Below are 23872 nucleotides of genomic sequence, written 5' to 3'. Positions count from 1 at the left end.
CAAAGGACAGTCTCTCCTCTTACACAATTACCGTTTCTACAACTGAGATATCTGCTGTTCTGGCACCTCTTCCTGATAGATGTAGGATTTGTTTTCACCCATAAATATTGAATTTTTCAACAACAAATAGCTGGTATATAATAAAGAGCCCAATAAAGGTGCTGAATTCAGTTTTTCAAATGAATACTGCTACTTTTTCTTTCTAATATCATTCACTAACTACACAAAATGTATTTACTAAAGCACCATATTCTTCTACTTCCTGATTGTGAAGAAGGTAGGATTTTTTACATTGCCGTTTTTCTTTAGTTTGCATTTGCTGTTCTTATAGTTTTTATTATTGTTTGTGGGTGTCAGGAAGGAGTGAATTCTAGAAACAGCTTTACGTTTATGATATTTTTAAAGTTTCTTAACAATGTTGGCAGACTATTAATATTTGTGTTATTTATATAATTGTCTTGACTTGCTGTTCTGTGGTCAACTTCCCTCGAGTTCTGCTGTGGAAAACAGTTTCCTAGTTATCCTCCTGCTTTTCTGGTATCTCCTTCTCAGCCTCTTTTGAAGGCCCATCTGTTCTGAGACCAATGCATTTATTGTCAGGGTTCCTCAAAGCTTAGTTCCAGGCCACATTCTTTCCTTGTCTTATTCCTCAATCCCATCCACAACCATGAGGTGAAATTCCCGCAATAGACCAATGACTCGTTCACTTAAGGTCTCTGCCCTCTGAGGTGTAGATCCATGGGTTTAACTGCTTCCTTGACACCTCTAGTCATATATTTCAGGGGCATTTCAAGTTCGACATGTTCAGGGTCAAATTTGTGATCTTCCTCACTAAACTTGTCATTTTCCAGGTTTCATAGCTCAACAAATGGCCTCAATATTTATCAGCTTTTGCAAGTCCAAACCTATGACCCACTTGAAACCAGCTTCACCCTTACTTCTCCATATCTAAAACATCCTGAAGTCCTATCAATTTTGTGTACTCACCTTTTCTTTGATATGTCTGTTTTTCAGAATCTATACCACCACCTCTGCTTTCTACTGCTACAGTGGTCTCCCTCATCCATTTTTGGTATATATGAGTTGGTAGCCATAAGCTGGGGTATGAAAGGACATAACATTGTTTATGTTCTTTAGCTCAACCTCAGCTGGGCTCCAGCAATCCACCTCTGCCCACACAGATGCACACTGCCCCTGCTATAAGGGTCAAGTCATTGGGGATAACACTGCATTCCTCAGGCCCACGTCCAGTTGTTGCCACCGACACCACAGCTACCACAGTCCACGTGTGCCCCTTAGTGGCACAGCAGTCCTGGGGAGGCTGCTCCAGCTTTTTATGGTCCCCCACATTATCCACTTTGAGGTTTTGCTGCTTCCCAGGTGTTGCCAGGTTATAGGATGTATGGCTTTTCCTCTTTCTGTTCTTGCTGAAAACCTTCTTTCATCTGAGATACCTATATTATTTTGCCTTTGAGTTTGGTCTCTCACTAAAATCAGAAGAATCCTTCAACCTTTTTGGCTTTTTGTACTACAGAAATTTCCTAAAGCAGCAGTTATTTTTTTTTAACTGCTTAAAAGGAAGAAAGGGAGTAATTATAGACAACATACAGGCAGTTGATCTCCTCTCTCATCTCCTGCAATCCACTCTCAATTCTGCAGTCAGAGCCATCTTACTGATGTTCAGATTTGACCTTTGTCTTCTCACTCAGAATCACATCCCTGGCTCCCCATCAGCGACATACTGGTTCATGACCCCTCTTCTCCTCTGCCCCCTGGGCTCTGGCTATCTCTCTCTGCTCTAAGATCCTTGAATAAGTCATTTCTCTCATCATTCCCCTGTTGCCACATGCTTTCATCAGTGAACTCACTGTTCAGAGCCCTGTGTACTTGCCTCTTCTTGTCTAGGTCAACACCCCTACGATGTGTCCCTATACTCACAGTCTATCCCTGGTGACACATCATAGTGTGTGATTTGACATTTATTCATGTGGCTTTATGACTGTTTGCAAATCCTACTGCCATGATAGCCCCCAGGAAAGCAGAATTATGATTGCCTTTCAATTTTTTATTGTTTTTATTACTACATAATAGGTATACATAATATTAGAGTTTACTTTGACATAATCATGCACGCATAGAAAATAGTTTGCTCTGCATAAGCCCTCTCCCAATATCTGCTACATTTTAAAGGAAGAGGGAGAAAAAGAACTTTGTGATTTTAGCCTTCAAAAGATTTTTTAAAAAAATTTTTGTTCTCTTTTAAAATTAAATCTGCAGACCTCTTCCTTTAAGGCAATTGAACAGCCATTCTATATGGAGACAATTCCTGACTTACAATTTCTGTGCCACCTACTATTATTGTTACCAATAATCAACTGCAATCATATTTAACATTTTGAGCACTTCCTTTTGCAGGCTCTTTCTCTTCTGAAACCAATGCATTTATTGTCAAGGTTCCTCAAAGCTTAATTCCAGGCCACATTCTTTCCTTGTCTTATCCCTCAATCCCTTTGAGTCAAGCACTGCACTGCATTCATTGCATGCACATTTAATTCTGAAACAGCCACAAGTAGACACAACCCTTATTTAAATTTTACGCAGACAGAAAATGAAACATTGAAGGCTCAAAGTCACAGCTTGTAGCGCTACAGCAGGAGCAAACCCTGCTCTATCAGACTCTAGAATCCAAGTTCATAACCACCGAGATTTGGTACCTCCCACTGACTTCCTTTTTCCTTTCCTTCTTTCTCTTTTTAGGGCTGCAACCTACTTTGCTGTCATGAGACAGGAAATTGTGGTGGGTTTCACACAGAGTTAGTGGTAGACACAGAAAAGGAGGGGAAGGAAGACAAGATAGCTGGATGGACAGGAGGAATGGAGGAAGGGGGAAGGAAAGAAAGGAGGGGAGAAGAAAGAAAGGGAGGAAAACACAGAAGGAGGAAGGGAGGAAAATGGAGAAACAGGCAGTTGTTCTGTTGCTGAGAGGAGAGTCTTCTATTCCCCTTCAAGATTTGGTTTTCCTCACATTCTAAATATTTCCAGATGTTTCTCAAAAACTGGTAAACCAACCTCATGACCCAGTTTAGTGCCACGCTATCCATAAATTCTCATCTGATTTTCTTAGTCTCTTACATTTCTGTTTCCTGTAAACTCTTCACAGCTCATAAAGCATGCCATTAAGCTTTTTATTTAAATTGTATTTTTTTTTCTTCATGAAAATAAGGCTTATGAAACAATACAAGAATGGTAAATTCTGGTGTAATTCCTAACTGTACCAAATGTACTAAACAGAGGTCATCCAGGTCAACTAGGTTCCCACCAAAAACAAAACAAAACATGCAAAATACACCAGCAACAGCAAAACAGATGGTGGCCTTACATACCAATTCACTGTCATGCCCTCAGTCATTTATGAATAGTATCATGATAAGAAGTACTTACTCGGACAAGATGGTTCAGGACATGCTAAGTATTGCTAGTGTCCCCACTTTCAGAAATGAAGGTATAAGGAGGCTAAACAACTTATCCAGTTTCTCACAGCTTTTGAATTCTATACACAAGCTGGGGCTTAAATTCAAGTGTGCTTCCTCCAAAGCTCAAGTTCACTTCCATTTTTCCATTTTGCATTGACTGGGTGGAGTTACAGGAGGAGATCTTCTTGATGGAGCAGATTAGCATGTGATCTAATTCATCAAGAATCTGATGCAAGTATCAATAAGCAACATTTGGCCACTCAAATCCCACCAGTTGAGTATTGTGCACTCCCAGCTAGGCTAAGCTGAGCTGAATGTTTCCTCACCCTTTGTGTAAAGAAAGGGTCCTCAACCATGTAGAGGGTCTTGACAAAATGTTTAAATATTTTATTACTTTCTACAGAAACAGATGTTTCTACAAATGAGGGTTATCAACTTGTTAAGGCTACAACACCACAGGGTTTGTAGTTGCTATCATAACACACTTAACATATGTTGTCAAATGTGTCATGATCTCAAACCACTATAATCAGGGAATTTCCAAAATGTTTTTGAAGTGTGAATCAATATCATAGAACTACCTTGCTAATAAACAAAGGGCAGATATGTCTAGGTCAAGGCTCCTGGGGTGGGGGTGAGGGCCATTTATGCTTCTGGTCTGTGATTCCTGTTTGCAACCTGTAAAACCAAGACATTTTTATGGAAGGTTTTACCATCATATTTATCATTAACCACATTTGCTTTCCATGCTCAGATCACTTCTCAATGTACTAGTTTGTTGATAACCTAAAGGTAGAATAATTCCTATATTATCTTTGCCTTCATACTCAGTACTTAATTTATTATGGAGAAAGAGGTCATTCATAATTAACTTCTTCCTGCTTTTTTTTAAAAGCTTTCATTATATTTAAAGGGTTTTGTTTGTTTGTTTGTTTTGGACTACTGAAAAGATAACATAATTTTCATTTGACTCATTGCACAATGATAGTGGCTTAAAATATGTTTTTGCCTTTTTAGGCTTTGGCAAAACAAGCCAAGATTGATTTTGAAGAACAGATCCTCAGAGAGAAGGAATTTCATGCCCAGATTGCTATGGAAAGAGCTAAGGCTTCTTATAAAAAGCATTATGAAATATGTGCAGAAATTTTGGATCAAATTCTTGATTTGTCCACAAAAGTAGCAGACTATCGAATGCTGACAAATAAGTAAGTTCTCTTTCTATAATTAATACAGTTGAGACACCACAGATAATAAGAAAGGATAAGATTGTGAAGCAGACACTAGGTTGATGAGCAAAGAGAGACAAAGATGTTTCATAAAAGAAAACCAAGAAGTAAAGTCCAGGACCTCTTGATTTACTGAGTTGATTCATCTATTGACTAACTTTATTTCAGTGTTCGTATGTCTTTTTCCATTCAGAATGTGACTAATTCACCTGTAATGTACAAGGACAACTATGATAATTTATTTGAAACACTTATAATTTACCAAAAGAGTGAATTTAAAGATTATTTCCCCAATTATTAGACCTACTTATTTTTATCACACCTTGTTTCTAGAAGAAATCAGCATATCTGTAAGGAAATATTCAAAAGTAAAAAAAAATGCCAATGTCAAAAAAAAGTCAAATCCAAATAAAAGTAGGAAGCTTAGAATAAGGGATAAATTGAACTGTAATTATATAAGCAGTTTTGTAGATTTGCCAGTCATTCATTGAAACCAAACTGCAAATTTGACCTAACCTGCCCAGTGACCAAAGTGAAAAAAGAAACATATTATTTTTATTTTCCATGCCATTTCTCTAGAAAATAAAAAAATTGTTCTTGGCACTCTGTTCAGAGTAGTCCTTTTTTATGTGATCTCACTACAGGTATACTGCATGGTGTAGGCTACCTTGTAAAGAATGTCTTGGGCCAATGTGGTATCTGGACTCATAGACCTGTTTCTTATGGTGTATTTTGCCAAAAGCTGAAGCAGAAAGACACTACAATAGATCTCAGTGAAAGCAGTTCCACAAGGTCAAGGATAATACAAGCCAGTTAAATTGGCATATCTCTCAAGTACCCAGGGTGAGATCTTCTTGAGACCCCACAATGAAAGGAATGACAGCCAGATAGCCAACAGGGTAGGACAGAAGAGGGAAAGCATCCCATGTCCCCTGTACATAAGAAGGCTTTCTCAGCTCTCAGCCCTGTGGCCCTGTGTCTAGCCCAGTTTCATATAAAAAATCTCCTAAATGAACTAATAAAACCATGAGGACATTTTGAAGGTAAAACTAAAGAAGGCATAAGATTGAGAGAAAGAAAATAAATTACACTGAAAAGTGAAAGGAATTAAAGAATAAGATTTAAAAATATTTTTCAGATTAATACAAATTCAACTGATCAGGAATTGTCAGAACAAAATTAGGAGGAAGCTAAAACATAAAAGGTTTCAAAGGGGGGAAAGTGACACAAGTCATTATTATTAATTTAAAAACAGATTAAATGACAAAAAGTTAAAAGAAGGAAATCTAAATGTAAAAGTTATAAAATGTTTTTTAAAGAGAGAAAATATAAGGCAGATTGATGCAGTACAGACTGCTCCCATAGAGTAACCTGACAAAGACCAAAACTGACAGTACTGCTTTACTCCATCCAAACTTCACAGACAGAAGGCAGCCCCACCTCTAGCTGTGCCATCAAAGACCAAGCAAGAAGCCTCATCTTTCAGCCTCTGGTGGCTATAAAAAGATAGCCAGAGGTCCAGCAGGAAGCACTTTCCCTCCCCCACCTGAGAGAGGCAAGCACACCTCTCCTACACTGGGCAGCTTCAGAGGAGGCTGGAAGAGAGTGAGGAGTCCCCAGCCCAGTAATAACCAGACCACTGCCACTACAGTGTCACTGGACACACTGTAAAGCCAAGTGCCACACTTGTCATTAACAAGGTGACACCTCCTCTTTCCTTTGCCAGAACAATGTCAGAAAGAAAAGAAAATAAAACAACAACAAAATGTAGGTTGGGAATGTTGTTCAGTAGTAAAGCACTTACTTAGCATATGCCCCGTTCTAGGTTTGAGTCCCAGCATCACATAGAAAAAGAAAAAGAAAATAAAAAGTAATATATATGCATTATATATATATATATATATATATATATAGAGAGAGAGAGAGAGAGAGAGAGGGTTAGTAAGATCTAACATCTTATAATATATTGCAAACATATCTAGATTTTTATTTAAAAAATCACTCATCATGCCAAAAACAAGAAAGAGCTCAAACTGAATATAAACGGACAATCTATGACCAAATGCAGAGACACATGCTTGTAATCTTAGTAGCTCAGGAGACTGAGGCAGGAGGATCAACAACTTCAAAGCCAGCCTTACCAACTTAGTGAGGCCCTAAGCAACTTAAAGAGACCCTGTCTCAAAGTTTAAAAAAAAAAAAATTAAAGAGCAGGGGTGACTAGGGATGTGGCTCAGTGGCTAAGTTCTCTTGGGTTTAATCCCTAGCACCAAAAAAAAAAAAAAAAAATATATATATATATATATATATATATAGATGCTGTTGTAGGTTGAGTTGCATCCTCCCAAAAGATGTGTTGAAGTCCTTTCCCCTGGTATCTCAGAATGTGACCTTATTTGGAAATAGGGTCATTGGAGTATGATTAACTAAGATGAGGTCATACTAGTTTATTCAACATGACTAGAGAGAGGAGAGATACAGACAGGGAGAGCACTGTCTTGTAACAAAGGCAAGCTGCAGTTGCAAGCCAAGAAATGCCAAAGATTCTCAGCAAAACACAAAAAGCTATGAATGGCAAGGAAGGATTCAGAGGGCATGCAGCCTTGACAATGCTTTGATTTCAGACCTTTAGCCTATAGAACTGTAAGACAAATTATGCCACCCAGTTTGTGGTACATTGTTATAGAAGCCCTGGGAAATGAATGCAGATGCCAACCCTGAGATGTCAGAGATCTTAGAATTACCCGATAATGTTTGGATATGAGTGATGCCCAAAACTCCTGCTAATGCAGATATATTCAGAGGTATTATTAGATTATTAGAGCTGTGACCTAATCTGTCCATCCTAATTTGAATGGATTGAATGATTGGTACCTGAAGGCAGGTGGGTGTAACTGGAACAGGTGGGTCATCATGGGGGTGTGCCCTAAGTTGTTCTCCCTGCAGCCTCTTCCTCTTCCTCTCCTCTCTGCATCTTTCTGTAAGCTGAGCAGCTGTCTTCTGCTGGGCCCTTCTCCCATGGTATTCTGCTTCATCTGAAGTCCAGAGCAATGGAGTCTGCCTTTTATGGACTGAGACCTCTGACACAGTGAGCCTTGAATAAACTTTTTCTCATGTAAGTTGTTCTTGTTGGCTGTTTTGGTAACAGCAATAAAAATCTAACCAAAACACCTGATAAAGATTTTTAAATAGCCATGGCAAAATAGTTTAGTGAGCAATTATAAACATGCTCAAAACAAGTGAAAATTTTAAAACTTACCAAAAACTTAAGCGTAGCTGAGAAATATCATATAAATAAGAATTAAATAGAAATATTTTATAACTGAAAATACAATAACCAAAATAAAGAAAGAACTCAATGGTTGGTCTTAACAGCAGAATGAAAGGGATAGTAGAAGGAATCAATGAACTAGAAAATAAAGCAATACAAATTTCCCAATCTGAACAACAGAGAGAAAGTAGACTGAAAAATAGTAAGAGTCTCAGCAACTGCTCACCCGTGTTGCATTACTCAGCTTTCTGCCACTATAATGAATATCTGAGATAAACCAACTTATAAAGAGAAAAGTTTTATGTTTGCTCAAGGTTTCAGAGACTTGGGACAATGGTCGCTTGTTTCTATTGCCTTGGGCCTGTAGTGAGCAAGAGCATCATGTGGGTGTGCAGCAGAGGAGGTCTATCCACCTCAGGGCAGCCAGGAAACAAAAGAGGGGAAGAAGCTGGGGTCACAACATCACCTCAAAGGGTATGCTTCCAGTGACCTCACTCTTCCCACTATGTCCCACTACCTTCCAATAATGTCACTGGCTGGTGACCAAGTCTTTATCACACGGGCCTTATGGGAGGACATTAAGATCCCACCATCACTCATGCCATTGCAGTCCTAGAAGTAGAGGGGAAAAAAGATGGGACTGAAAGAGTACCTGGAATTCCCCAAATGGAGTCTGCCTTTTATAAATTCAAAAGAACTTCAAAGAAGATAAACTCAAAGAAACCCATATGAAGGTACTATCACAAGTAAATTTAAGAAAACCTCATGAAAGCACTCAGAGAAACAAAACAGCTTACCTTCAGAGGCAAATAATTCAAATAACAAAGGATTATTCACCCAGAAAACATAATTTATAACATTATCTCATCATTTTATCAGTTTAAGTATAGAAGTGGCATGGTGTTTTTTCAGAGCTAAAAGAAAAGAACTGAACCCAGAGTCCTTCACCCAGTGAAAATACCCTTCAGAAATGAAAATGAAATCTGATTTTTGTCAGAATATGCTAAGAAAATTTGTTGCCAGCATACCTAATAAATACATAGTTAAAGGGAGTTCTTTAAACAGAATTTTTTTTAAAAAAAAGGACCTTAGAATTTCAAAAAGACAGAAAAGAACAAGCAAAGAAAAAATAGGAGTAAATGCAATAGGATTTCCTTTTCCTCTTGAGAAAGCAGGTAAACGGGTAAAGAAAAAAAATACAACACTGTGTAATGTAGTTCAAAATGTACATACAGGAAATATTTAAGAATTATATTATCAATGGATGAAAGTAAAGGAACTTCAAGGGAGGTAAGAATTCTATACTTAAACTGATAAAATGATGAGATAATGTTATAAATTATGTAATGTAATGCCTAACACAAGTACAAAATATGTGCAAAGAGATACACTCAAAATCACAATTGTTAGGTCAAAATGGAATTCTAAGAAACATTCATATAACCCACGGGAAAATAAGAAAAGGAAACTAAAGTAAGAAGCAAAACAAAAAGCCTCCCCAAAGAACAAAAACTAGATTGATAGATCTAAGCTGTAAAATAATCATCATATCTCTAAACATACCAATTAAAAGACAATAGAGTTTGGAGAAATAGATTTAAAAACATGATCAATCTATATGCTGTCCATGAGAAACTCATTTTAGAAATAATGATAAAGACACATCAGGGTAAAATAATGGAAAAATGTATATCATGCAAATACTAGTCAAAACTAAATAGTGATGACTGTGTTAATATCAAATAAAGTAGACTCTAAGGCCAAGAAAATGACTAAAGTGGAAAGAGCCATCATATATTGTGAAAGGTTCAATACACAAAGAAGATAGTGATCTTAACTGTATATTTACCAAACAGTAGAACTACACAATATATGAAGCAGAAACTAGTAGAACTGAAAGACAAATGGAAGACCCACAATTATTGTTGGAGACTTCAATAACGGAGAGAAAACTAGACAAAAATCAGCAAAGATATAGAAGAAATCAACACCACCAACCAATCAGATCTAATTAGTATTATTGTTGATTACTTTACCCAGCAACATCAAAGAATAAAATACTTTTCAAATGCCCACAGAACCTATAGAAAGATAAATCACTTATCTCCCAGGTCAAAGAACAAACACCAATAAATTTAAAAGAGTTCAAATCAGACGGTCTTCTCTGCCCACAGTGAAAAAAAAAAAAATCAGAAATAAATAACATCAAGATAAGAAGAAAAACTCCAAACACTGGGAAACCCAACACACTTCTAAATATTCCTTGGATTAAGAGAAAATCACAAGGGAAATTTAAATATACATTTGATGACAACTTATTAAAATTTGTGGGAAATAGCAAAAACACTGCTGGCAGAAATTTAGAGCATAAAATGTACACATTAGAAAGTAAGAACATTCCAAATCAATATAAGCCCCCAAGTTAAAGGTTTCAGAGGCTTGGGTCCATGACTTTTTATTGAGGAAACTAGAATAAGCAGAGGGGAAGAAAAAAAACATGGAAGAAAGTAATTAATAAAGCACAGAAATAAATAAAACTGAAAACAAAGAGACAAAAACAATAGAATTTAACATAAATACCTGGTTATTTTAAAATTTTAATAAAGTTGTCAAACATTTAGCAAGACGAACAAAGGATAAAAGAGAGTTACCACAAGTTATTAGTATCAGAAATAAATCAGAGGATATCACTTTAGCCCCTTAGTCACCAAAAGGATAATGAGAGAATACTATAAATAACTAAACACATTTGTTAACTTAGAAGAAAGGTCCAATTCCTCAAAAAGCACAAATACCATGAATTGCCTCTATGACATACATAATTTGAATAAAGCTATATAGCTTTTAAGAAATTTATGCCTTGATTTAAAAGCTTTTCTCCAAAAGGAAATCTTCAGAACCATTTGGTTTCACTGACAAATTCTCCCAAACATCTAAGGAATTAGCACCAATTCTACACAATATCTTCCAGAAAACGGAAAGGAAGAAATACTTCCTCACTTTATTTTACAAATCCAATATAACTGCGATGTTAAATACAGACAAAAACAATAGCAAAAAGAAAACTAGAGATCAGTATTCGTTATGAATAGAGATGCAAAATCATTAGCGAAAAATTAGAAATAAAATTCAATAACATATAAGAAGAATCATATACCAAGACCAAGTAGGGTGCACTCGAGGAACACAATGTTGGCTTAGCATTCAAAATCAATTAGTGTGGCCCATACATTAACAAAGAAGATATAAGCCACACAATCATATGAATCAATGCAGAAACAGTATTTGACAAAATATAACTCTCACTAATAATGATGAAATGTCTCAGAAAAAGAGTTATAGAGGAGCCTTCTCAGCTTGTTCAAGAGCACTATCAGCTAATTTATATTTAATGAGGAAAAACTGGCTACATTTTGCCTAAAATAGGAAATGAGGAAAAGATGTTTAATCCCTCTTTTTATTCATCCTAGCCCTAGAAGCTCTAGCCAGTGCCACAAGACAAGAAAAGAAAAAGAATGCAGATCAAAAATGAAGAAATAAAATTTGCCTACATTTGGGATTGACATGATTATTAACTTAGAAAATGCCAAGGAATCTACAATGAAATTCCCAGAACAACTAATAAGTGAGCTCAGCAAGGTTACAGGATAAAACATAAATATTAAAAATATATGTATGTACACTAGCCTGAACATGTGGACAGCTAAATTAAAAGCAAATTGCCATTTATAATTTCTTGATAACAAAGTTCCAAACATAAACAAAAAGAATTAAAATACTAACTACATTGATTTGATCAGGACACACCATATATATGTGTTGAAATATCACACCATACATCACTAATATGTGTGATTATATGTTAATAAAATATTTAAAAATGAATGAGATATTTAGATGCAAATCTAATAAAACATGTACAGGACTTCTATGCAGGAAACTACACAAAACAACAACAACAAGAAAAAAAGCAAAGATCTAAATACTGTACACAAAGAGACAGAATGTGTTCATGAACTGAGAGATTCAAAATAAAAGATGTCAGTTCTCCCCAAAATGATATAGATATTTTACCATTTCCTATCCAAAGCCCAGCAAGAATTTTTGTAGCTATATATGTACATATAGATGCATATTTATACATATATGTAAATAAACATATACATGCATGCACATATATACACACATCTATGTAAGCCTTTTCTAATGTTTATATAAAAAGCAATGTAACTAGCATAGCTAAAACATTTTTCTCACATACTATACAAAAATTAACTTAAAATGGATCCTGGACTTAAATGTAAAACACCAAACTATAAAAGTATTTTTAAAAATAGTTTTAAAATAGGGGGTTCTATGATTAGATAAAAAGTTCTTAGACTTGACACCAAAAGCATGATCCATAAAAGGAAAATGTGACAAATTAGACTTCTACAAAGTCAAAACCTTTTGCTTTGAAAAAATAAAAAGATACACAAAGTTGGAGAGGATGTTTGCAAACCGCATATTTAACAGAAAACATGCATAAATTATTTTCAATTTTAAAAAAATTCAATTAGAAAATTGGCCCAAAACATGAAAAGACGTTTTATTGAAAATGATATTCAGGTGACAAATACACACCTGAAAAAATTTTTTAGCATCATTAGCCATTAGAAAATTTCAAATTGAAGCCACAGAAAGATACCAGGATAGATTGACCAGAATGGCTAAAATGAAGGAATAATAACACCAGATGGATGTCATTCATTGGATTTCGTTCATTGCTGGTGATAATGTAAAATGATACAGCCCCTCTAGAACTGCCCTTTAGAAAAACTGAACATTTGACTTCCATAGGACATGTCTGGGCATCTGTCCCAAATTAGCTTATACACACTCATCTCCAATTAAGTGTTTATAAAATCCCTATTATAATAGATTATAACTAGTAATTGTCCAAATGTTCTTTAATAGGAGATGGTTAAACTGTGGTACATCTATACCATGGAATATTACTTAACAATAAAAATAAATAAACTACTACCATAATCTGGATGAATCTCCAGATAATTATGCAAGGTGAAAAAAATCCTCAAAGTTTACATACTTTATGATTCCATTGCTATAACATTCTTGAAGTGACAGAATTATAGAAACTGAAAACAAGATTTAGCCAATGCCAGAGGCCAAGGAGGGAGTGGAGTAGGGGTGAGAGGGAAGTAAGTAGAACTATGAAAGGGTAACAAGAGGGAATCTGTGATGATGAAAATGTTCTGTATCTTAACTGTATCAGTGTCAAGTCCTGATTGTAATATTATACTACAGTTTTACAAAATGTGACAATGTGGGGACAGTAGGTAAATGATACATGGATCTCTCTGTATTATTTCTTACAACTTTGTGGAAATCTACAATTATCCCAAAAAGTTTAATTTTTTTTAAAAAATGAATGTTTAAATAGCAATAAAATATCATATACGTAAGCAGAAACACTTCCGAGACCACTGGGCAAAAGCAGACAACATAGCAAGGATTCACAGGACAAGGTATATGAAGTCAAAAGAAATTCAAAAATTAAAAAAGAAAAGTAGCACAACTCCCAAAGAACCCCTTGTTTTGCTATGATAACATTTCTTCCTCCCTTGCTGTGTTTGAGTTAATAATGGCTTTACCAGGCCAGGCTGATATTAGGCAAGCTGATGGAATTCAAATCATTTGAGAACGTGGAGTAGCTAGCCAGATGTATGCATAAATCTTAGGGATTTCAATTCACAACAAAGGAAGGCACTTAAGGCCCAGAAGCCACAGCAGCTGATTTTCTTTTGGAAAATTTGTTCTTTTTAGGAATATATAATAGTAGAGTGTATCAACATATTATACATACATGGACTATTGCTTATTCTGATAGGATCCCATTCTTGAGGTTGTATATGATGTGGAGTTTCCATGGTGACATATTCATTTTGGAACATGGGAAAGTTATGTACTATTACACAGTTTTACTGTGATTTCTATTCCCATATCCCCTCCCTTACCTTCATTACCCTTTGTCTAATCGACCGAACTCCTATTCTTCTCATTCCCCTCTTGTTATGTGTTAGCATCTACATATCAGAGAAAATATTCAGCCTTTGGTTTTTGGGGATTCACTTATTTCACTTAGCATGATAATCTCCAGATTCAACTGGCAAATGCCATATTTTCATTTTTCTTTATGACTGAGTAATGTTCCATTGTGTATATATACCTACCATTTTATTTATCAATTCATATGTTGAAGGGCACGTAGGTTGGTTTCAAAGTTTAGTTATTGTGAATAAGCTGCTATAAACATTGATGTGGCTGTATCACTGTAGTATGCTGATTTTAAGTCCTTTGGATATACACCGAGATGTGGGATAACTGGGTCAAATGGTTGTTCCATTCCAATTTTCTGAGGAATCTCCATACTGTTTTCCAGGGTGGTTGCCCTACTTTGCAGTCCCACAAGCAAGGTATGAATGTACCTCCTCTCTACCCCCATCCTCACCAACAATTGTTACTTGAATTCTTGATAACTGCCATTCTGACTGGAGTGATATGGCATCTCAGTGTAGTTTTAATTTGCATTTCTCTAACTGCTAGAGATGTTAAACATTTTTTCATGTATTTGTTGCCTGTTTGAAACACTTTTTGCCCATTTATTGACTGGATTATTTGGGTGTTTTTTGGTATTAAGTTTTTTGAGTTCTTTGTATATCCTAGAGGTTAATGTTCTATCTGAAGTGCAGGTAGCAAAGATTTTCTCCCATTCTATAGGCTCTCTCTTCACGTTCTTGATTGTTTGCTGAGAAGAAGCTTTTTAGTTTGATTCCATCCCACTTATTAATTCTTGATTTTACTCCATGTGCTTTAAGGGTCTTGTTGAAGAAGTCAGTTTCTAAGCCAACATGATGGAGTGTTGGGTCTACATTTTCTTCTAGTAGGTGCACCAGTGTGTGTTGTCTAATTCCTAGGTCCTTGTTGCACTTTGAGTTGAGTTTTGTGCAGGGTGAGAGATAGGGATTAATTTTATTCTGCTACATATGGATTTCCAGTTTTCCCAGCGCCATTTGTGGAAGAGGTTATTTTTTCTCCAGTGCATGTTTATGGTGTCTTTGTCTAATATGAGATAACCAATTTGGGGGGTTTGTCTCTGTGTTTTCTATTCTGTTCTATTGGTCTTCATGTCTGTTTTTGTGCCAATACCATGCTGTTTTTGTTACTGTAGATCTGTAGTATAATTTAAGGTTTGATATTGTGAGAGCAGTTGATTTCCTTGCTCAGGGGCTACAGTGGATCAGGTGAAAAACTATCAGAATCTCAAAGAAAAGGAGAAGTTTGGGCAAGAAGGAGGAAATAGTATTCTCTAAGACTAGAAAAGCAATTTTCAAAGCATTCCTGCTTTTATTATTTTATCTGTTTCTAGCCTCACATCATTACATGTGTGAGGAATTTTATAGTAAATATCAGAAGACAATTTTTTGTAACTTAACAATTTTTTTTCAAAACATATGGACTACTGGAGCTGGGGTTGTGGCTCAGTGGTAGAGTACTTGCCTACCATGTGTGAGGCACTGGGTTTGATCCTCAGCACCACATAAAAAATAAATAAATAAAATAAAATTATCATGTCCAACTACAACTACTACTACTACTACTACTACTACTACTACTACTACTACTACTATTATTATTATTTTAGAAAAAGTATGGGTTACTTAATGGGTTTCACTCAGGAAATGTAAGAGCCTCTGCAAACGTCATGAAACAATTATCACCAAAAAATTTTTTAAAAAAGAGTATTAAAAAGTTGTAAGGAGGAACACAGGTTAAAGGCTATGAATCCCTAATAAGTGATGGTGAAAGAAATGAGAAGAGGTATCTGAATATGAGGATAGTTGGTCCTCCAAGACCCCTGACCACACAACCCTTTAAGCAGGAATGGATCCCAGATCTGTACCCAATAAATAATAACTTCCCATCCCCACTTCCCTAGCCCCTGATGACCTCCATTCCACTTTATGTCTGTGAATTTGTTTAAGGTACCTCATGTAAGTGGGATCATTTGCTCTTTAGTCTTTTGTGTCCTGGTTATTCACTCAACACTCTGTCTTGGGGGTTCATCCGTGTCATAGCACACATCAGAATCAAAGAGTACTTCTTAGGTTGTAATTTCAAATTCTAGAAACTGTTTTTTCCATCTGAATCATATCTGGCTCATTTTTTGCACATTTGTTTCTCTTGGAACATTTTCTAGTCCCTCTGTCCTGGTTGTTAGACAGTCTTTAGCCCTCAGCAGTCATTTCTTCAGACTTTCCCTGAACCAACACATTCAGTCAAATCTACTGTTGTGATTTCCTGTTGTGTAATTCTCTTCCCAAACTGTTTATTTGTGGAATTACATTTGCCCTTCTTTCCCAGGATTTTCTGTTGGAGGCTAGGGATTCCACTTGCTGTAATATCCCTTATGGCTGGCAAAAATGTATGGAATTTAATAGGTCTGAATGAATGAATCTCACTTAAAGCCACTGTCTTCAAACTTTCTTATTGACTGCCAGAACAGAGCAATATATCTAAAAATAATGAGCACAATCAGAAAACTTAGGTTCTATAATTCTCAGTTCTAACTTTAAATAAACATGCAATCTTACAACATGGTTTAAATGCACTAGTATCTGCATCCTATGCAAAATGAATAGACTGAATCTTTTCAAAGCCTCTTCAAAATAATGGTTTACATATTTGTATATAATTTGTAACAGAAAACGTATGTTTGTCTTATTGTCATTGCACATATGGTAACCTTTAAAATTAGCTTCAAGTAATTATTTCTATTTAATTCTTATGAAAGTGAGTTAATTACATAAGTACAATAAAAAGGCTAAGTTGTAAACTGTGAATTTCATTGACCATTGATTAATCTTTTATTTTTATTTTTTGTGATAGTCTGATTCCACGTAAGTTGATGCATGATTGGAAGGAACTGTTTTTCAATGGAAAGCCCTTATATGAGCAAGCCTCTATTAAGCATCTGCCTGCTAGGCACCCTGCAGGACAACTTGTAGAATTGGAGAAAAGGGACTTGCTAGATAACAATGATTATGAAGAATATAAGGTACATCCTGATATGAAACCATTAGAGAATGCAATATAATAAATTATTTTTCCTTAACTTTAATTTTGTGATATTTTATTTCATTTATACTAATTAAAATACACATTTTATATTTGTATTTCTTTTGTGTTAATTTCTGTTTATGGAACTAATTTTTAGATGCCTAAACTATTCATAATCCATTAGCTCTTGATCTCAGTAATACTAAAAGAGCAGTTTGAAAAAAATCAAGCATAATACAGTGTCTGGGAAGATAGATTTCAGGCTTTAAAAAATACCTTAATTTGTTCATTACCATTATTCTTTGTATGAGTTTCTGTCTATATGTGCTTCAAAAAACATCGTTAAAACTGATTTTTTTCTTTTGTAATTTATCTCAATGATATGCAGCCTTTGCAGATAAAATGGAAGAGGAAGAGGTCAATGATAGCATAGATTCAAACAACATACTTTTTCTAAAATTAGGAAAAAAGTATTGGATACCAATTGTGCTTATTATATATTTTTTCATGTAAAATTATTTTATTTTTTAATGTGGCACATATTCATGGAGTACAGTGTGATAATTCAATACATATGTACAATATATTATGTGATTATAGTTTAGAACAATTTATTACATATTTTATAAATAACTAGATGAGGAATTTGAAGTTTCCCAGCACAAAGAAATGATAAATATTTAAGAAGATGGAAATGTCACCTGTGCTTTTTAGACAATCTGTCAAAAACAACAATAACAACTTAAGGAATAGACAGGCTAGAGTTTTACTATTGGTACTCCCAACTACTAACTGTAAACCTTAGGTGAATGGTCTAAGAGACTCAGGTCCCAGTTTATTAGATAAGGATACTATACCTACCTCATACTGTTTTTTTGAATTTTAATAATTATTGAACACTTAGCCAATGCATTGCATGTTGGAGGCTAGTAATACATATTAATTTCTTATACTATTCTGCTTTCCCCACCCTTCTCCTCCTCACTGTTGGAAGTAAAGATGTAAAATGATAATCTTGAATAGAAGTTCTGGGTAGATCCACAGTCATGAAATATAGAATGAGAATGTTTATTGTTAGAAACGTTGTTGGCTTCAGTTCCATAAGGGTAGCAAGAGCAACATGAAAAGAGCAGCCCAGGAAAGATGGTTTGACCCAACTCTCTGCTCATAAGTAGTAAATACTCAATAGACATTTGTTGCAGGAGGCTTTAATGAGTAATGCCAATGAGCAGGGAAAAGAGTAAAGTACCACTAATATAAGTAATTTAAGAGAAGACAAGCTCCTGGTAAAATGTTATAGAAAAATATGAAATGATCAGACACTAAATATGCACCATATTTAAATTGAGTGAATCTACATTTGAGGTACCAAGATAATTTTTATTTATTTAGGTTTTACTTTAATCTCACAAAATATATATGGATCTTTATTTTGTATGATTTTAGAGTATATTATACTATGTCAAACAAAAGTCTAAAGCCACACATTGCAATACTTTGATAACATCAAAGTAGGTTAAGGTATTTCTTTCCATTGCAAATTAAGGTCATTTTAATTGACAAACAAGAGCAAACTTATTTGACAATTTTTTCAAGCAATTTTTATAACAAATATTAACTGACAATTGTACAAATATATGGGTTTCACAGTGACATTCCCATCCATGAAAATGCTGTGCTTTAATCATATCCTCCTCCCTTCTACACTCTCATCCTCCTCTTCCTCCCATTTCTCTCAGAGTCCCTGGAGTTCCCTTCCCCTTCCCTAATAGTTACTTCCTCTTCTACTTTAGATTACTTTTCTTTTTTAGTTTCTACATATGAGTTTTGTTTTGTTTTTACAATATTTGTCTTTCAGTGTCTGCCTTATTTTGTTTAACGTAATGACCTCCAGTTTCATCCATTTCCTATAAATGACATGATTTCATTCACACAGTGAAATATTACATGTGTGCGTGTGTATCCTGCCTTATTTATACATTCATCCAACAATGGGCATCTAGGCTGACTCTGTAACTTGGTTATTGTGGACAGTGCCATAATCATGATAGGTATTCAGGGATCTCTTTTGAATATTAACTTCATCTTCTTTATGCATGTACCCAAAAGTGGTATAACTGAGTCACATGGTAAGTTTAATTTCATTTTTTTATCAAGCTAGTTCTTTTGCACATTTGTTCCTCTTGGAACAGTTTTCTAGTCCCTCTGTCCTGGTTGCTAGACATTCCTCAGTTTTTTAAAAACATTCATATTGTTTTCCATGGTGGCTAGTGTTAGTTTATATTTACCAACTATGTGTGAGGATTACTATTCCTACATATTTCATATTTTTTAATAATAGCCATTCTTACAGGGGTAGTTTTGATTTTATTTCAGAATAGCTAAATATGTTGAACATTTTTCATATATTGACCATTTGTACTTCTTCTGAGAAGTGTCTATTGAGATAATTTGTCCATTTTTTCACTGGATTACATGCTCTTATGATGCTGTGTTCTTGAGTTCTTTACATATTCTGGATATTAATCCCCTGTCCGATGGATAGCTAGAAAAGATTTCCTCCCGTTCTCTAAATTGTCTCTTCACTCTGTTGATTGTTTCCCATTCTGGGCAGAAGTTTTTTAATTTCTAATGCCTTTAGGAACAGAAGTCCTGTTTAGGAAATTGTTGCCTGTATCTATATCTAGAAGTTTTTTTCCATGTGTTTTTCTCTACTAGTTTCAAATTTGGGGGTCTCACACTAAGATTTTAGTTTCAGTCTTCTTCGTGTAGGTGTTCAGTTTTCCCAGAACCCTTTGTTAAAGAGGTTGTCTCTTGTCCAAATCTGTTTGGGGAGCCTTTGTCGAGGATCAGATGGCTGATTTCTGGGCCCTATGTTCTATTTGTACTATGTTCTTGTTTTTATGTCAATACCATGCTGTTTTTGTTTTTGTTTTTTGTTTTTTTGTTTTTAACTATGTTAACAATGGCTCTGTATTTTTAAATAAGGTATTATGATGCTTCCAGTCATGATTTTTTGCTCAGGATTGCTTTGGTTATTTGAGTTCTTTTGTGATTCCATGTATATTTTAGAATTTTATTTTTGTAGTTTTGTGAATAATAACATTGGTATATTGATTGAGACTGCATTGAATCTGTAGGTTGATTTTAGTAGTGTGACCATTTTAAAAAATATTAATTCTCCCAATCCATGAACAGAGGAGGTCTTTTTATCTTCTAGTGTCTTTAATTTTTTTCTTCGGTGTTTTATTATTTTAATTGTAAAGTTTTTTGACCTCCTTAGTTAGGTTTATTTCCATGTTTAGTGAGGTTTTCGTTTGTGTTTTGAGACTATTGTGAATGGCATTGTTTTCCTGATTTTTTTTTCTCAGCAAGATTATTACTGCTGTATATAAAAGTTACTGATTTTTGGATGTTGACCTTGTATTCTACTACTTTTCTGAAGTTATCAGTTCTACCTCTTTTAGTGGAGTCTTTAGGTCTTCTAAGTACATGGTTATATCTTCTTGAAACAGGGACAATTTGTCTCCTTCTGTTCCTGTTTGTATTCCTTTTCTTTCTTTCTTTTTCCTGATTGCATAGGCTAAAATTTCAAGTATATATTGAGTAAGAGTATGAAAGTAGACACCTTCATTTCATCCCTGATTTTAGAGGAAATACTTTCAGTTTTCCCCACTCAGTATGATATTGTTTAGGATGGCCTTTATTATGTTGAGGTACAATCCTTCCATACCTAATTTATTGAGGACTTTTTTCATGAAGTCATGTTGAATCCTATGAATCACTTATTTTTCATCTGTTGAGATGATACTATGTGTTGTGTCCTTGATTCTATTTATGCTTTGTATTGTACTTATTTATTTGCATATGTTGAATCATCCATGCATGTCTAGAATGGAAACAGCTTGATTGTGTATGAGCTTTTAAAAATGCTGTTAAATTTGATTTATAAGTACTTTATTAAGGATTTTTGCATCTTTGTTCATCAAGGATATTAGTTTATAGTTTTCTTTTTTATTAGGTTTTGATAGCAATGTAATACTTGCTACATAGAAAGTTTGAAAGGGTTCCTTCCCTTTCTGTTTTATGGAACAGGAGGATTATTTTTAATTCCTTTTCGAATACGTGGTAAAATTCATCATGAGTCTGTTCAGTTCTGGGCTTGTCTCTATTTACAGACTTTTCATGACTGATTATTTGACAGGTTTTGCTGATTGTGGCATTTTTTCTCTGTTATTTCTTCAACAGCTTATCTATTTTTGTTGTTCTCATATATTTGGAGACCTAGTGGGCTACAGCTTAGCAAAGTCTTTTTAACTACATATCTTGCTTGGGAAATGGTTACCACAGGAACATGCTTGTCTTACCCACTTCCTGAAGCATCTGGTGTTTCTTTTGCAGGAAATTGTAAACTTATATTAGGAGTTTGTGAATGTCTGGCAATGTAGTTTATTTTTGTGTAGAGCCTTTTATGTTTTTCTAGAAATGACACTTTAGAATTTCTGATAAATATTTACAAACTCTGTTCCTTTTAATCACATAAAAGTAATATACCATGTACAGATTTTAGGATGTACTGTAAGATATTATATCATTTTCCAATTTTATAAATTTTGTCTAAGAACTTGTCATAAATATTCCTACATAAAAATAAAAAATAAAATTTTTAACTTAAAAAATATATTATCAGGCTTAAATAGCCTATAACAAGAGACAGAAGGGCAGTGTATCCTGGATTACCCAATAGAAATAGTTGTTCAAGTTTTCTATTACAAAATTCATTCCAGATTTTTATTGTTTTAAGTAAATGCATGACTTAAAAATTAATCTTCAAAAAGTTTACCTCCCTGAATACTTTATTGGTATCTAGACACACCATCCGTAAAGAACTGACATCTCACAGTTTTGAGCTCATGGTTTTAGGAGGCCATGCTCTGTTAGAGTAAGCTATCATGCTTAAAATTTTAAAATATTGTATCAGAAATGGGCATAAAATAAGACTTTTTGCCTATGTATACATCATATGCAGCTGCTGAAAATTTGACTCATGTCTTAACGTTATTTTCTAAATCATCACACTCTGGTGATTAAGCAGGAGGTAGGAAGAACATCATGGACCAACAAGTACCCACTGCACTTCCACAAGGTATCAACATGAGTTTTTAGTAGAGAGTAAGCAAGGACCCTTAAAACCCACTGGACCATGGGCTGTGGATTCAGCCAGGTTGCTGAGCATCTCCAGCACCACCAGAAGCACAACTCCTCTTGGCAGCCAGTAGTTCTCAATGATGTGGTGATTCCTCTCAGTGAACCTCAAACTCCCCCAAAAGCAAGCATTTTATATTGATCTTACAGGCAAATTAGTCCTCACCCACAGCATGTTATTAGCTACTTTTTATCAGTTACCTACTGAATAAGTTTCAGAGACACACCTGGCCCTTTATATCCCTGGATTTACATCTACAGATTCATCCAATTACAAATCCAAAACAAAAAAAAAATGTTTTTTTTTAAAAATTGCCTCTGTACTGAACATGTACAGACATTTTTGTCTTGTTATTCCCTAAATAATCCAGGAAAAAATTTTTAGCATTTACATGGTATTAGATATTACAAGTAATCTGGGAATGATGTAATGTGTACAAGAGGATGTTTAGAGGTCACAAGTGAATGTCCAGATCATTTTTTATAATGGATCTGAGCATCCATGGATTTTTGTATTCACAGGAGTTCCTTGAACTAATCCCATGGATACCAAAAGACAACTGCTAGAATTTGGTGTCCGTAAACTAAAGTTAGCTCATAGTTATGGTTTCCTGAAAACTGATTTTTCTACATCTCTACATAGCTCTACAATGCATGCCCTCAAACGAGTTGTAGTTACAATTGCTATAATTTGAAAGAAGGATGGTTTGTTTCCAGAATATCATCAATGCTATTTCAAGTGCTTGGTCATGATTTTTAATTCCTGATATTTTTTTTCTTTTAATGAAAATTAGTTTAAGTTCATGATCAGTTGAGTTTGTGGTGGTTGATGGCTTATGATTTTCCACTAACTAGAATTAAGGAGTATTTGTATGATGTGGTTTAACAGCCATGTTCCTCTCACTACAGCCCTGTATACATTCCCATCCCCAACATTTATACATGCAATAGCATTTATTATCACCAAGCCTTTTCCACTGAAGAATAGGAATATGAGACTAAATGGGTGGTGAGACTGACTTGTTTGACCAAAACCTCTAGACATCATCTTGTGATTACTCTTCAATTCCAGTTCTGGATATTGATCTAGTGTCTTTCTAGACTCCTTTTCTGACATTAAATTCTCATCTTCAGTGTAGCTTTTGCCTTGCTTCTTGAGTTTCCTGTGGCTGACACAACCTTTTTAGTTTACTGTTTAATCAATTCCCTGATAGGCAGAATATCAACCTGAAGTGGTACCACTTACATGGCATCACTAGATAACTGACCCATGCACAATGGGAGGGTTTAGTAGTTGAATGTTAAGGACACATGGCTAGATCATTAATTTTTATCACTTAAAAGATATGCATTTTATTATTCAGGCCAGATTGCTGTAACAAAATGCCATAATCAGGAGGCTTAAACAACAATAATATATTTCTCACAGTTCTGGAGGCTTGGAAGTCCAAATCAAGGTTTGTCAATTTGGTTCTCCAATGAGTGCTCCCTTCCTGGCTTGCAGAAAACCACCTTCTTACTGTGTCTTCACTGAGTGGAGAGAGAAAGAGGAGTTCTGCTCTCTTTCTCTTCTTCTA

The 23872-nt window shown here is 34.9% G+C and overlaps 1 protein-coding gene across 8 annotated transcripts in view; it reads left to right on the top strand.

Annotated features, from left to right (window-relative positions):
- Nucleotides 1–23872, top strand: part of Spef2 (sperm flagellar 2) — a 188934-nt gene that overhangs the window by 35014 nt on the left and 130048 nt on the right. For all 8 annotated transcript variants that reach the window (XR_009224705.1, XM_058572081.1, XM_058572080.1 and 5 more), the window contains 2 exons: nucleotides 4491–4678; nucleotides 16920–17088. Coding sequence is in view for 7 of the 8 variants with exons in the window: in XM_058572081.1 (XP_058428064.1) it covers nucleotides 4491–4678; nucleotides 16920–17088 (357 nt within the window). In the remaining variant the exon portion in view is untranslated. The remainder of the gene's footprint in view (nucleotides 1–4490; nucleotides 4679–16919; nucleotides 17089–23872) is intronic.

This window comes from Marmota monax, unplaced genomic scaffold, assembly GCF_021218885.2.
Source record: "Marmota monax isolate L192 unplaced genomic scaffold, Marmota_monax_Labrador192_F-V1.1 WCK01_AAM20220418_F8-fsc00077, whole genome shotgun sequence".
Lineage (NCBI taxonomy): Eukaryota > Metazoa > Chordata > Mammalia > Rodentia > Sciuridae > Marmota > Marmota monax.
This window is presented reverse-complemented; position numbering and strand designations above follow the sequence as displayed.